Raw genomic sequence first — 16,198 nt, forward strand, 5'->3', positions numbered from 1 at the left:
CATCAGATATTAAAAAACTCTTCAGTGTCGGGGTCAGAGACCACGGGGCAACCAAGGTTCCAATCAATATTAGGATAATTGAAGTCACTGGTTACCACCAAGTCCGATAGCCCAATTCTTGAACATCTATTTGTGAAATCCCTAAAGTTAGTAAGGAGAGATACATCTGCATCCAGAGGTCTGTAAAATACAGATAATAGAATACATGTGGTAGAGTTTGAGCAAACTTCCAGTGCAATCATCTTGATTACACTGGAAGTCTGAGAGATGGACTAAGTATTACTGCGAAATGATATAACTCTATGCTTAAAACTAGAAATACTAACAGATTCTTTTATATCATTGGGTGGGCTATTCCATTCATTGATAATGTGGATAAAATAACTTTATTTAAAACTATTAGTACTATAAATACTAACAAGGTCAATAGAGTCATTTTTTCTTAAATTAAAATCTACGTTATGTTCTTTACAGAATAGCAACTTATCAGAAATATCTATCTTAGAATGTCCTGTCATTAAATGTAATAAAAATACATCCCTAATAAATCTCCTATTATGTAAACTTTGTAAAACTAACTGTTTTAGTCTAATATTAAAATCCTTGTTAGCCTTTAGGATAAACTTAGTCGCCCTCCTCTGAATTGCCTCTGTTCTATTAATATTAAGTTGAATGCTGATTCCAGGTCTCACGTGAATACTCAAGCAATGGTCTAACATTATCACAGTATAATGTTCTTCATGAAGTAATATCCTTAAAATCCACACACGTTCTTTTCACCAAACCAAGAACCTTATTAGCCTTAGCAGTTATAGGATCTATATGTGAATTCCATGATAAATTGGAGCAAGTAAGCAGACCTTAGTCCTCATATATGTAGTGATCATTTATGTAATAATCCCTAGCCAGAGGACTCTTTTTGCCAGTGATTCTCATGATCTTACATTTTCATTTTATTGTCCTTACCCAGTCAGAAATCTTATCCAGGTCACCCTGAAAAGATGACATATCCTCTAGAGAATTAATAATCCTATATAATTTGCTATCATCAGCATATAAGGCAATTGAACTGTCCTTACTGATAACCCTTGGAAAATCATTGATATAAATAAAAGAAAAATAAAGGTCCCAATAGGGAGCCTCAAGGCACACCAGAGGTAATTGTTAGCCAATCAGATACTTCCCCTTTTACAATGATTCTCTGCTGATAGTTGGTAAGATAGTCTCTCCAAAAGACTACCACCAACTCCATACTTGTATAACTTAGTCAGAAGAATGGTGTGATTCCCAAGGTCAAAGGCCTTAGCAAAATTGATAAACACCACATCGACTTGTCCACAGTTATCAAGGGCTTTAGACCAGTCATGATGTACCAAGAGAAGATGTGTTTTACAAGATCTACCCCTTAGGAATCCATGATGAGAACTATGAATAAACTCAATAACTTGTCCATAAATTGCATTACATACTAATCTTTCTTGATACTTTCCTGTGATGGTTGATAGTGAAATGCCTCTATAATGTTCAACTGGCTCTTGATCACCTTCCTTATGAATGGGAGTAACATTAGCATGTTTCCATAAAGGAACTTGACTCTTCTCGAATCACAAATTATAAAGCATATTAAGTGGGGCTGCAGATATATGTGCTGTCTCTTTCAACAGGCAGGCTGGAATTTTGTCTACCCCTGAAGTCTTGCTGGCATCAAGCTTTTGTAATATGTTTTTAACTTCATATGCATTACATAACACAGTCTTATATTGATTAGCACACTGATCATTCTGGATGTTATGCACCAAAATAGAAAGTGCACCAAAACTTTCTTTACAGAAGACAGAATAAAAATGAATATTATACAGATTATCTTGTTCCTGTGGTTTAGTTGCAGAAGAAGTCTTTTAGACTTAGTCTTTATGGAATGATAAGACCAATGTTCCTTAAGGACATCAGAAAGGTGTTCTAGATATTTTTGATACTCTGATCTTATTAACTTTTAAATTTTGCTCCTTCCAACTTTTGGCTTAGAGATTCAGAAGGTTGAGCTTTCAATAAAATAACAATATAATCTCTGACAGCTAAAAGAACCCCATCGCTTCGACGATTGCATCTATCTTTTCTTAACACGTTATAACCATCGAGATTAAATTCAATCTTGATAATTACCATCAAGCCAGGTCTCAGTAAGAGCAATGATATCAAATGAATCTGTGAGCAACAAGGGTTGTAAGTCAAAAACTTTGTTCTGCATACTTCTAGCATTAAGAACCAACACTTTTGGGAAATGATTCCGTTCACCATTAATAATGTTGTCGGTTGTGATCGAAGACTGAAGATCAGTGTCATTAATTTCATTAAAGCTGATATATTCTTCAAAAAAAGAATCTGAGAAGTCAAATGGAAAAGAGCAGTCCGTGCAGTACCACATATCTTCGGACGAGCTAAACTCCGGGCGAAGTTCCACGTGGCTGTGACAAAAAGTGGGACGGGGACGTGATGACTTGAAACTGTTAAAGAGATCGTGGACAGCTATGGAGGACTTTCCTGGTAAGTAACTGTGTTTTCTTCTCTCGATCCGTGCCTTATCCTTGCTAAAAAAGGATAAGGAAGAAAACACAGTAACTTACCAGGAAAGTCCTCCATGGCTGCCCACAATGTTTGAAACCCCCTGTGTATAAACTATTCTGTACCCAGAGTTCTCACGGTCAAACAGGCAAGCAAACATTTCCGGCCGAACCACGAACGCTGGAAATCATCGACTACTACTGACAAGCTCTCCAGCATGTCACACCTCTCTCCAGACCACCGAAAATTATACTTTACAAATTCAGCGCAAGAATCAGGTTTGTTTATCACGTCCCCGAGTCTCCACGCGTCCCCGATTCCCAGTCCCACTTTTAGTCACAGCCATTCCACGTTGTGGCTACGTGGTTTCACTCAGTGCACAATATGGGTGAACCTTTGACGAGTATTAGGGTTACTTCTTATTTTTTAGCGCCAGCGGTTTTCCTATTGATTTTGCAACCTGCCCCGATTCCGACAGCTTTCGTTATCCTTTGCGTAGACACTGTTGGTGTTGTGAGGCTTGTTTGACTCTGTCATCTTCTTCCAAAAGTATTCAAAAGCACGATATTTTACAGAAGGATGGATACGGTAGACCATGGAAACTGAGGGATAAAAAGTCAAACTTTCACAGGATCAATATTTTCTAAAAACAAGAGCTTTTGAGGTGGGTAAACATGAGTAAGGTTTGTGGTCCTATGTGGTTTTGTGCATACACTTTCAATATAAAAATACTTAATTTACCATAATCTGAATCTAATTTATAGGAATCAATTGAAAGAAAAATAGTCTTAGGCCCGGTTCAAACGTCGAACTTTATATATGCTGAATCTAATTAATTAGATTCGGCACATGTAAAATTCGACGCTTAAATCAATTAGGTTGGACAGATTTGTATTTGGGTCGACCTGCCGTTCTATTCGACTAAGCTTGTCGAATGGAACAGCAAAAGATCGACTCGGTTTCAAACGTCGAACTTTCTCATGTGCCGAATCTAATGCATTCATTATAAATACATTAAATAATTAACAATTGGTTCTTATGTCAGCGTGCGTTCATCGAGATATGAAGCACGCGGGAAGTTTTGAGAGCACGAAAGATGCGTAAGAGTTGCTCGAGGTGTAGCTCTAGCTTCTTGAGTGCTCTCCAAACTTCCCAGGTGCTTCCCAGGTGCTTCATCTCGATGAACGCACAGATGAACGCACAGATAATTTTTTTTTTCGCGAGGGATTTGTTTGCTGACGCCACGAGCGTGCACAATAGCAATATGAAGCACGCTCGCGCAATTGAATTTGATTAGACAAAGTTACTAGCTATGTTATAAATTAATTTTTACCCAGAGTTCTGCACGTTTCCTATTTTTGTCATGGTAACGTCTATGGTAACACGATTTATTCTGATCATTTCGAACAAAATGGTGGGAATGTGTTCCTCTTGCCTCTAGAGTACTAAATATACTTGTCTGAAGTGCATGAACCACTTTTGTATGCATTGTTCTGTATTTGAAAATGATGAGGATGTACCAGGATGGAAAGTAGGCAGTTCAGTGGCGTACTGTGAATCATGTTTTGAAGAGAAAATGACAAAAGAAATGAATTATGAGGAAGATTTGCAGAAGCAAGCCAGCGAATCAAAAATTCAAGGAGCAGGTTTGTCTGCAAAAACGGACCCTCTAAAAAGGTATGTATTTAGAGTGTTGTTATAAGCTGCATTTGATCTCACTGTAAACAAGTTACAAACTCAAATTAAATTTGCTCCTTGCATTACTTTTAGATGATAGCAAAGGCTTGTCATAGATCGGACCTGTCAGTCCCAACCTTTATTTTCTATGTATTGAAAGATGTTTTTGTTGGAAAAACATCTGATTTATTAATATCATTAGTTGTATAATTTTCTCTGCTGAGATCATACCTGTTCATCAATTTGATATACCAAATTCTTTGGTCTGTTTTCACATCAGTTACAGCTGGCTGTACTCTGGCTGATAAAACTAATATCCAGGTTTGCATGTTTGTCCTATAGCAAAAGACATCTTAACCAAAAGCATGATGAGGATTTTGAAATTGAAGATGATGATGATGAAGAAGAGAGAGATGAAGATGTGGAATTCGCTCTGGCACATTTTCTAACGAAAGGAAAGGGGAAGAGCACAAAAGACCTGAGCGAAAACCTTGATGGTGTCCAAAAAGTCTAGATGATTTTGTTGACATCGTTTTTAGCAGCAATGAGTTTAAGAACAAACTGATTTTTACTAATACCAAGAATCAGAGAAATGGCCCAATCTATGCCAAAATCTTGGATGAGTTGAAAGAGAGGGTATCAGCTAGAGGTGACAAGTTCACAGTGACAGTCAACCAAATGAGAACCAAATTCAAGAAGTGTGTCAGCCAGTGTAAACAAGCTACCCTAACCCAAAAGACAGCAACAGGGATAAAGAGGTACCAAGAAGACCGTAGATTTGGCAAGTGGTTCAATGCCTTGTTTGACGTGGCGAAATCGAGGGACTCATGCCAACCAAAATGGGCTTTAGAGCCATCAACATCCTCATCATCACCTCCATGTACCCCTGAAAGTTCTCTTTATGACCCTGACAATGTTGATGACTAAGTTGAGATGTTTGTTCCCAAAAGATCTGCAAAGAAAGGGAAATCTAATAAAAATAAACTTGATATTAACCAGGAAGTAATACAACTCATCCAAGAAGCTGTAAGAAATGACCCTACCAAATAAATGATCAGCTTCCTAAAGGATGACATGGAAAGGTCCTGTGAGCATGAGTTAAAGTTATTTCAACTCATGCTTGGCAACAGAGCCAATTCAGGCATGCCTCCATCATTCAGTATGGAAACAGGGTTTTACCCATCATGGAATCAGGGTATCATGACACAGGGTTTTACCTATCAATGCCAAGTTCTCTAGGAGCACAACAAACCACCAAGGAAAGGATGTCTGAAGGTTCTTATGGGAACCCTCTCCTTTATGGTGATGGAAATACCAAACATTGTAAGTTATGTAGAACTAAAAGTATATTCATATATACTTCAACCTCAGTCCTTCACACATGGCCAGTTATTATTTGCAAAATCACTGACATACCCAAATGGGAAAACACACCAGTGCAAAACAAAACCAGAAGAGCCATAATTGAAAGTTCTTAACACTGAAAATTTGTTTTTTGGAAGAATAGGGTTTTATGTTCAAAACTTGGATTTTCAGCCATTTTTAAATGAAATTAGTTGGATGTGGAGTGGAAATGAGCCAAGACAGCTGTTGAAAAAGACTCTCTAATATAGTGTAATAGTCTGTTATTGCAACCTTGTGTGGACAACATGAACAGAAAATGTTTCAGGGCACATGTGTCTTGACAAAAGAGTTAATTTTTGTTGTTATAGTTTAGACAAGTGAATCATGAAAAAAATAATTGCCAAAAAGAAAAATTATATTGGATGAATTTTTTACATACAATTTAAACTTATGATAGAAATGATCTGTTTAGGTATATATATGCATCTATAAAAATAATTATTTGCACATTGTTTGTTAGTACTACCAAAGTTCTGTTGTTTTTGTTCCAGTTAAATATGTTGAGGAATGATGATTACAAGAAGTATTTTTAATATATCTTCTATTACTCAATTACATCATAATACATTGCAATCAGAGGATTTATTCATTGAAATGCAATTAACCCTTCAAGCCTGATTACCATACTGTATGTGCAAATTCTCCTTACTGGTCTCTTTATGTTTCCTTTAGTACTAGTTGGGGGAATTTGTTAACAAAGTTCAAGGCAGTGTCTATTTGGTGATACCTTCCTTAATTCCCACAACTTTTCCTATGACTATGCTGATACTATGAAGAGAAATTTAATCTTGATCAATCTTGGAGCTTAAAGGGTTTTAAGTAACAAAACTTTATTCACAACTTTTAGCTTGGTCAGATTGAAGGTTGTGTCAAGTGCACAATCCATATTCATCTTGCACTTGATAAAATCATATGGAAATTATTTGGTGAAAATACAGATGATTTAAATTAACAGACTTAGTAAGTTTCCTTCTCAAGCCATAGTTTTTCACATAGTGCATTCTGGACTTTATTTGCCTTCACTGAGACATCCCTGATGCTTGAGCAATTTCTCATCTGCAACAGCTTTCTTATTTCCTCTCAATTCTCTTTTGACCATTTGCATCCAAACTCAAGTCAAGCTTTTTTGAAATTGCATCTCCTTGTGCAATACATGTATTATGGAGAACCATGCATGCCCAAAAGCACCCTGACTGTAACCATACGGGCTCTGCTTAAGCGGTAATTAAAGTTCCGTTGCTGGGGTGCCAGAACTGCATTGGTGTATGGTTTTGTCAACCATGTGTGCAGAGGGAATGCAGAGTCTCCCACTATAAGTGGTGGAACAGTAACATTGCCTACAGTTTTTCCAATTATAGGAAGGAAGCCTTCTTTGATGCGGGTCCAAAGGTCAGTGGATCTAAATATGACTGCATCATGAGAATTTTCTGGAAACCCATAGCTGTCCCACACAAATCTGTAATGTGAATCTACCACATTAACTCAAGTCAAGCTTTTTTGAAATTGAGTAGAAATTCTTAAAATTATGGTACTCTTTGCATGCCTGTAGTCCTCCAGATGGGCATTTCATGGGAATATGACAACCATCTATTGCTGTCCAGCAGCAAGGAAATTGCCAAAATTCTTCAATGTTGAGAATTTTTTGTTTGAACTCCTCTCTTGTCTGAGGCATGTGAGTTGACACAGTCTCATTCCATAAATGGTTCACCAGGACTTGACAGACTTCCTTCCTGAGGAGACAGTGGAGATGCCTAGTCCAGACATTTCTGAAATGGTATAGAGATGATCTCCTCTGCCTAGTCTGTACATCTGTACAGACGAATAGCAAGCCTCAGTGCTACATTATTGGTTCTTCTGTAACAGTTTGCCGAGTTTGCAAGAAAAAAAAGCTCTTCATTTCCACAATTTGCCTTTCCCGCAATTTTTTCTGCCATTTTTAAGCAATAATTGCTGACTGCAAGTGTCATATTCACTTTTGCAATTACGTTCGACCCAATTGGGTTCGACGTTTGAATCAACTGCCAAACTCAATTATTTGGGTCAACCCAAAGTGGTATTAGGTTCAGCACATGTAAAGTTCGACATCTGAACTGGGTCTCAGTTGTTTCTTGTAAAGTATGGATGGTTGGTTGGTTGCATGTGCACTTTCATTAATGCTAAAACCAGCAAAAATTAGTTTCACTTGGTTTAAATAAAAGCCCAAGCTATGATTTGACAACATTTTCACCATAACTCAATGTCTACCATGGAAATGACCATGTTTACCCTAGACTCTTTTCTAATCCGTTAAAGAATGACTTTGTGACATGAGGTAACACTTCACCATTACTGTAGTTAATTCAGAATTCAGCGTTTTATGTTCCTTAAAATTATTCTCCATTCACACCAGCAAAACATGTTAAGTGAAACCAGGTTCAACTGAGTGAAAATCAAATAAAAAACAAACAACTGAAAAACTCAATTTCCATAGGATTCAAGTAATTACAAACTTGTATCTTCAATGAGCTACATTGGAACTTAAAAAAACATTGTACTGTTGAGGAAGCTTCTAGGAACAAAACATTTTCAACCAGAAAACAGCAAAAAAACATTTTTAAGTTTTGTTGTGAGTGGTGTGTAACACCTAGGCAAATTGTTCAGCCCCACCCTCTATTGATTCATTAGTATCCTGCTGTGATTTCTCTTAGTATTTAGTATTGGCCTGGTTAGAATTAAGCTATAGGAACTTTCCTTTCTTTTGTTTTTCTTGATTTTCCTCCTAGCTGCTATATAAACAATTGCTGGTTTCATTTTGTATGAAATCTTAATAGAACCCTTGTAGCATAGTACAAGTATTGGGTTTGAAAATTGGGAAATATCATTTGGGGTGTATCCTTGGATATTCCCCTGTTTTAGTGAGGGAATATTTGGTAATGTGATGCTTTTAGACCATGATGGATTATTGTGGTTGATATATTGTAATCCATCAAATACATTTGCTTGCATGTAATTGTCAACTAAATGCATGGTGGGACCTATCATACTGCCCAGATAAAACTGGGAAATATATAGAAAACAGCCTCCATTTGGCATGCAAATATGCATGCTTAGTTTTCAGTGGAAATTATCAGTTCTGAGATGTAACCAGTTTTCTGCAAGCGAAGGAACACATAATTACCATAGACAAATTAATGGAGGCTATCGCGTCTATTATTTTTTAAATGTTTCTGCAATATGCAGGCAAAATGTTTACAAACAGCTTACAGTTTGCTTTGTGGGATGTTTATTTTTTAGAGTTCTCCAGCATGACTTTATGAACAAAACGATTGACATGTCCCTTCTTCTGTAACAAAAGCTAAATGCTCTTTCATTTTGAATTAAATTGCACAAATGCAAATTAGGTCAAGCTCTGGAAGTTATGTACTGCTGGCCTTTCAGGACCCATACCCCATAATAACTGAATGTTAAATATTATAGGTAACATCTCTTTAACCACAAATCTTCCCATTTTTAAATCCTTACTAGCCAGAATTTTCTCTACCCCAGATCTTGAAAAAGGACCACCCCATCCTTATATGGGTATTGAAAATGCAACCTCATTATAGTTAATCCAGTCTTGAAAAATATGACGCATCCATTGGCATATCCTCGTTAGCAAATTACTGAGATGTAACCCCTTGCAAAGATCATTTATATATAAAAAATTACAGTGATCACATTAATTCTATTTCTTTCAAAACTAGAATTACCCTTTACCACACACCCTGACAAGTTGTGAAAACAGGTTTTGCCTTCACACATGAACGGACGGACGGGGACAACTCTTGAAAACTCTTTCTGGGTAAAGGCTTTCCTTGGGGGCACTCGCTGGCTGCGGGAAGGAAACCGGAATCTATTACGGCTGCTGACTATCCTTGAGAGAATGACTAACAACAACAGGGTTGGCTCCAACGTAGATTTATTCTGCAAGCTCTATTACAATTTTGACCAGAACGGACCTGGCCAGGGCTGGTTCGACCCCGCTCTTCTTTCTCTTCTCTTTTCTTTTTCCTCTCTTCTCTTAAGCTTTACAAAATAGTCCTATTTAAGCCTAACGTACATGGATAACGTAACGCCATGAATAATCTTAAGAATCATGTAATCCACTACATGCACTATTGCAGGGCGTGAAATTAACTTTTTTTTCTGATAGCCACTTGGCTCCTAAATTCTTCAAAGTGGTAGCCAATTCAAAAAAAGTTGGTCGCCATTTTCAAAGACAAACAAAATCTTTCTTTACGCTGTCAGCGTTCTAGATAGACCCTCCAAAATTAAGTTAGGGAAAAGATCTTTAACGTGCTACAAAGTGGACACTAGGATGGATGATATACAACGTTCAGGCTCATCTAAATCCAAGATGGCGTCTAGTTGTCGACCGAGAAGCACGTGCTACGTTTTAGAAACAAACTTAATAAAGAAGTTTGCCGCGGATTTATCTTTGCAAATCTTTTTAATTTACTATATCTCTTGGTAAGGTTATGATGAAACGTTCTAGTCGCCAATTTGGCGACTAACTTTCAGGATTTGGTCGCCAAAGTGAAAAATTTAGTCGCATTGGCGCCTGTATGAGGCGCAATTTCACGCCCTGTATTGGCAAAGCAGGAATTTCGCCTTTTACAACATTAATTACTTTTAAAGAGTTCCGGTGGATAACAATTACACAAAAGGACATGACAGGTGGCTGTTACAGTTTAACACTAATAACAACTGTTTACGGGTGGCTGAAGGAGAACTGGTAGCGTTTACGCTTTGCTGAACTAAGCTTTCCACGTTGAATATTATATTTTTTAAGCGCAAGCATGAAAGAACTCGATAACTAAAAATCCTATCGTTACAAAGTACTGTGAACAACAGGCCCACTTGGTCATCGCCAGTTTTCTTGGGAGACATGGGAAAGGAAGTACATTTGTTAGTTGTTGGACTAGACACTCTCAAATTTAATCTTATTACATGGAGACTGAAAACCCTATCCAAATGTAGTATTGTAGAAGTTAAAAAAGGAAACTTACGTTAGAATTGACTATCTCATATCTAAGGTTGGCAGAAAAGGGGTTAAGTAAGAGTCTACCATATTGACTGTTACTGGAAGTAAATATACGTTTACTTGCATTGTGTTTATAATTATCTCGGCGCGTAATCTCCTCGCTTATAACTTTCTAGGTGTTTTCCTTAAGGATGGAGGTCATGCAATCAAAAACAACGATCTAATACAACTGCAGAAAGTTTCCATCTTCAAGGAGAGAGAGTGACCATATAGCATTTTTGCGGGGACGAAAAGAGAACCCATGTAACTGTCTATTTGACTTATAAAAATGTCTGCGAAGGGAGCTCAACTTCACGATGAAAGTGGCAACGTACCTACCAAAGGAGGAGGAGGAAACAGTATTAGTGCCGATTGGGATTCTGATTGCTGTCATCGAAAGGAAGAAGATCAGTTAGTTCTAGCCAAGAGCCCTACGCGTGAAAATAGACAGGGAAGTGACGATGTTCCATCTTTACAGCGAAAAAGTTGCAGACGTAAACCGCGGTGGTGTACTCTAGAACAACTCCAGAAAACCAGTGGTAAACAGTTTGGCGACACTGTAGAGACTCCAAAGTCGGAAAGGAATCTTGGTCACAGCACTAAGATGCAACACCAACCTAAAAACACTAGAAAACCTTTTACAAGTGACGTTCACATAACATCTACTCAGGAAGCCCAAAAAGGGCCGTCCACTTCCGGTGTTAAGAGCAAGAAAATGAAGAAACTAAGGGAAGCAATTGAAAGAGAATATCGGAGGACTGAGGCAGTCCTTCCAATGTACGCGAAAAAAAACGAAATTGTTCAGCTCATAAAGGAAAATCAGGTCTGCGTTATTCTTGGAGAAACCGGATCAGGTAAAAGTACACAGATGACCCAATATTTGTACGAGGCTGGTTTTTCTGAGAAGGGTTTAATCGTTTGTACCCAGCCACGTAAAGTTGCTGCGACAAGCTTAGCATCCCACGTCGCTCGAGAAATGGGGAGCACTGTTGGAAAAGTAGTGGGCTGCCGTGTTGGAGGAAATTTTCAAGCAAGTAAAGAGATGACTGGTATTGTGTACGTTACAGACCACATTCTTCTCAATGAATGCCTAAAGGATCCTAAGCTGTCCAAGTATTCTTGCATAATAATTGATGAAGCACATGAACGAAGTCTTTACTCGGACCTGCTTCTTGGCATGATCAAGAAAAGCCTTACTCAGCGTCCTGAGCTGCGAGTGGTCATAACCTCAGCTACCATTTATCCTGCTATCTTCGTGGCATATTTTGACCAATGTCCAGTACTGAAAGTGTCCGGCAGAATGTTTCCCGTCGATGTAATTTGGAAAGATGGTCCGTCTTGCAACGTTGAAAATTATCTTCAAGAGGCTGTAAAAACAGCTCGCGAAATTCACCACAGGGAGGATCCAGGGGACATTCTTGTGTTTCTGACTTCTCCAGCAGAAACGGAACGTGCTTGTGAAATGTTAACAAAGGTTGAGCGGGATGCTAACCTAGTTTGTCTTCCTCTCCATGGAAAGCTACGTCAAGAAGAGCAAAAGAAAGTGTTCGAAGAAGCCGGAGACAAACGTAAGGTGGTATTTGCTACCAACTGTGCGGAAACCTCCATCACCATTCCTGGGATAAAGTATGTAGTGGACACTGGTATGGTGAAGGAGATGAAGTTCGAACCGAAACGCAACAAAAGTTCTTTAGAGGTAACAACCATCAACAAAAGTTCTGCTGAACAGCGAAAAGGAAGGGCAGGAAGGACGCAAGCAGGGAAGTGCTTTAGACTCTACAGCCAACAGGAGTACGAGGCAATGGAAGACCAATCAAAACCAGAGATCCTAAGGGTTCATCTTGGTCAGGCCGTGCTGAAGCTGATGGAACTTGGCATTGAAGATGTCAGAGACTTTGATTTTGTGGAATCGCCACCTTTTGACTCAATAACCCTTGCATTAGAGTTGTTGAATTCTCTTGGTGCGATAACAAACGGAAGACTTACACAGTTGGGAGGCAAAATTGCTCGTGTGCCGCTAGAGCCACGCTTGGCAAAGGTCCTATTTGAAGGCATTGACAAAGGTGTAGGTGCAGATGCGTTAGCGTTGGTAGCCATTGCAACTGCAGGTGGGAGCGTTTTCTTCCGCATGGGAAGCGGAGAGGAGAAGCAGGCAGCTGACTGCAGAAAAGTTTGTTTCTGCCTGAATGGCGGTGACCTACTGACGTTGTTAGAAGTGTACAGGCAATACCTCAAGCAACCGAAAGATTTACCTAAACGAAACAAATGGGCGGTTGCCAACAGCTTTAATGCAAAGTCGCTTCGAATGACAGACGAGACCATCAAAGAGCTCAAGCTGACGTTAAAGCATGAATTGGGCGTAACGATCCCGGATACGTTGCAGCAAGACCAGAACACTGATGAGAAACTTCAAAAGATTTTGTTGTCTTGTTATGCCGCCAACTTATGCGTATTTACTGGCCACGAGAAAACAGGATACAGAGTGTTGTCTTCAAACCAGTGTGTTCAAGTGCATCCATCGTCAGCACTTAAGTATCTTGGGGCAACGCCTCAGTTCATCGTCTTTGACCAACTGCTCAAAACGTCTCGTGACTTTGTCGTCAACGTTACCACTGTGGAAGAGACGTGGCTGCGGGAAATGATTTCTACAGGAGCTCTCAAGTATGACTTGGAAAACCTACTTTCAACTGTACTGACCGAAATGGTAGTGCCATGCAGTACAGAGCTCATGAAGTTAACGTTTGAAGGATACAGAGGAGGAAATCTTAATCAAATCGAGAGGAAAATCGCGAAGTCATGCGATGACAGCTTGGTTGTGTTAGAGGAGGACAGAGTTCGTGGGCAAATAAAAGTATTCGTTCCTCCAAGGTACACGGCGAAAGCTCTGTCAATGATGGAGAGTATCTTGGAGGAAAGCAGAAAGATACTGAGGAGTGAGGAAAAAGAGGAGCCTCTGAAAGAAGAATCTTGGGGAAACAGAATTGTTTGGGGACAAGGCGGTGAAATATACGAAGTACTGATGCCGGACATGTACAGAACTGTCACGGTTGATGAGATAGAAGATGGCAACGCAGTGGCTGTATTAGATCACCTTAAAACCTTTGGAGACGTAGTGAGGCACAGTTTTAAGGAGCAGAATGGTAAAATGGGCATTTTTGTAACTTTCAAACGTTCTAAGGATGCGATTAACGCAGTGAAAAGCTCTTCCAACTCCTCACTGGAAACTGACGTAAAAGTAAAGCCAGGATTTATGATGTCCAGTAGCATCCGAAGAAGTGTATCTCCGTTTAAAGCGAAAGCCAAGTGGATCCGACGTCGCGGTAAAGGTACAGCATCTGTGGAATTTCACAACTGTCAAGATTTTTATCGCACGCTTGGTAGAATACCATCACTTATGATTAAGTCAGAGGTTATTATTTTCCAAACGGATAAGGTTCGCGAACATCAGATATTCCTGAAAGGACTCCACCCCGACACGTCAGAGGAGGACGTAAGGTCTGCTATCGAAGAGAGACTCCCTGTGGTTAAAGTGAAGAAAGTTTATATTTCCCGAACTTCAGAATTTGAAACACCTGCCAGAACTATCTGTGCACAGAGGGCTTCCTTGCAGGAACGTCTCAGCGTCTTGGCGACAGAAGGCCAGTTTTCAATAGACTTGAAAAAGCCTTCTCCCAAAGATTTTGAGGGATATGCTTACATATCATTTCAAGATCCTGAAGAGGGTCAAGCAGCCATAAGAGCTCTTAATGGAACGCATGTTCCTGGTATCGGAGTTGTAACCCTGCATCCCAACCATGCAACAGTCTTGCTATGTGACAGAAACGTTTACGCAGCCATCAGAGGTGAATTCGAAGAAACAATCGACACTTTAGACGTAACATTTAACACAAGACTGAATGTGAAAGTCAAAGATCAGCCAAAGCATAAGCGTGTTGCCATACAAATACAAAGTAACTGTACGGAACACTTCATATGTGCTACCACTGCTTTAACCAAAATTGTCAATGGTGATGAAATTGACTGCAAAATTTCTAAAAACCTGGAGATTCTATTAACTAACTCAGCGAAAGACGTACTTCAAACAATTGAGAGGGACAGTAGAACCGTGATCAATCAAGATTGGAAGAACGAGGTTGTCAGAATTTATGGACCCAAAATAAACCGAGAATCAGCAAAACAAGCTATAAACAAGTTTCTTGATGATTCCATCGCTGGCAATAGCCACTCTTGGCAGATTTATCTTCGAGGGCCAAGCAAGCCCCGCGGACTGCTGAAAGCTCTGTTTATAAGGTTTGGTGCTAACCTGCAAGGATTACGAGACATTAATGGTGTCCAGAAGATCCATGTTGAATTTAGAAACCACGTACTCATCATAGAGAGTTCAGACGAGGCTGAAAAACTAATCAACAGTTACGTGGAGGAATGCTGCAAAAATCCTCCCCAAGAATTGTTTCCTGTACAAGAAGACCACGAAACCCAATTAATTTGTGGTATATGTCTATGCGATTTGGATACAAAAGCAGGTGTGTACCGACTTGCTTGCTGTGGTCACGCCTACGATAAGAGCTGTGTCATTCAACAACTCAAGTCACCAGAATTTCCACTGAAGTGTGTCATGGAACAATGTGGAGAGCCTCTTGTTTGGAAGGATTTGCGAAACTTGTTGAATGACCGTGAAAGAAATAGGCTCGCTTTAACCGCATTGGGTGAGTACGTCAAAAAAAATCCTGAAATTGTGAAATACTGTCCAACAGCGGGCTGTGACATGGTATACTGTGTCTCAACTGATGAGAGACCCTTCACCTGTGATGCATGTCTAGCTCAAACCTGCAAATCTTGTCATGTGCAATGGCACAGCGGGCTCACGTGCGCTGAGTTCAAATCGGAAGTGCAAGCAGGAGGGACTTCTCCTGGAGTGGATGATGAAGGACCCAAGAAATAGTAAGAAATGTCCCAAATGCAAGACATGGATTGAGAAGAATCAGGGATGTAATCACATTGAGTACATGTGTTGGCTGTGCCTGCAGGTGTTTCCAACCAGGAATGATGTGTACGATTATTGACACTTTCCAAATAATACTGCAGCATGAATACAATACTGTTTATGCAGACATACCTTTGACAATTAAAGTCATTGGTTGATATTTCATTTTTAGTGGTTTTGAACTTTTCACGTTGAGGACATTGCTTCAGAAGTTGTTCAGTGATAAACTAGACTTAGTGGATAGATTGAAAATTGCCTATGAATGATGAAAATGGACAAGTCACTAAACAATATTTTTTGTTAGAACATGTAGTCAGTTTAGAAAGGGGAGAGCACTCAGTGCTCTCCTCGAGTGTACATAATTTCACTCTTATTCTTTTATGTCTGTAAGATTATTTCTTGGTTGTAAGGTTCAGATAAAGGGCACTATGGTAGTGGGTAGTATGATAATTGAAGGACAGAAGTTTGAACCAGAAGCCCTGTCTGTGTAGTCCTTTAATTATAAAGATGACACTTAATTATTTCTGAGT

At 39.2% G+C, this 16,198-nt stretch overlaps 1 protein-coding gene and 2 pseudogenes across 1 annotated transcript; 2 read left to right on the top strand and 1 right to left on the bottom strand.

Moving 5' to 3' along the window:
• The first annotated feature begins 3,937 nt into the window (after positions 1–3,937).
• LOC131771813 (uncharacterized) lies at positions 3,938–5,724 on the top strand (annotated as a pseudogene).
• Positions 5,725–6,801: 1,077 nt separating this feature from the next.
• On the bottom strand, positions 6,802–7,902 carry LOC131771814 (uncharacterized; annotated as a pseudogene).
• Positions 7,903–9,785: 1,883 nt separating this feature from the next.
• LOC131771789 (uncharacterized) lies at positions 9,786–16,198 on the top strand. The gene is given in 2 exon segments (XM_066163728.1): positions 9,786–15,581; positions 15,583–16,198. Coding segments are annotated over 2 exon segments (4,773 nt in total). The 5' UTR covers positions 9,786–10,973; the 3' UTR covers positions 15,748–16,198.

This window comes from Pocillopora verrucosa, chromosome 3, assembly GCF_036669915.1.
Source record: "Pocillopora verrucosa isolate sample1 chromosome 3, ASM3666991v2, whole genome shotgun sequence".
In the NCBI taxonomy this organism is placed as follows: Eukaryota; Metazoa; Cnidaria; class Anthozoa; order Scleractinia; family Pocilloporidae; genus Pocillopora; species Pocillopora verrucosa.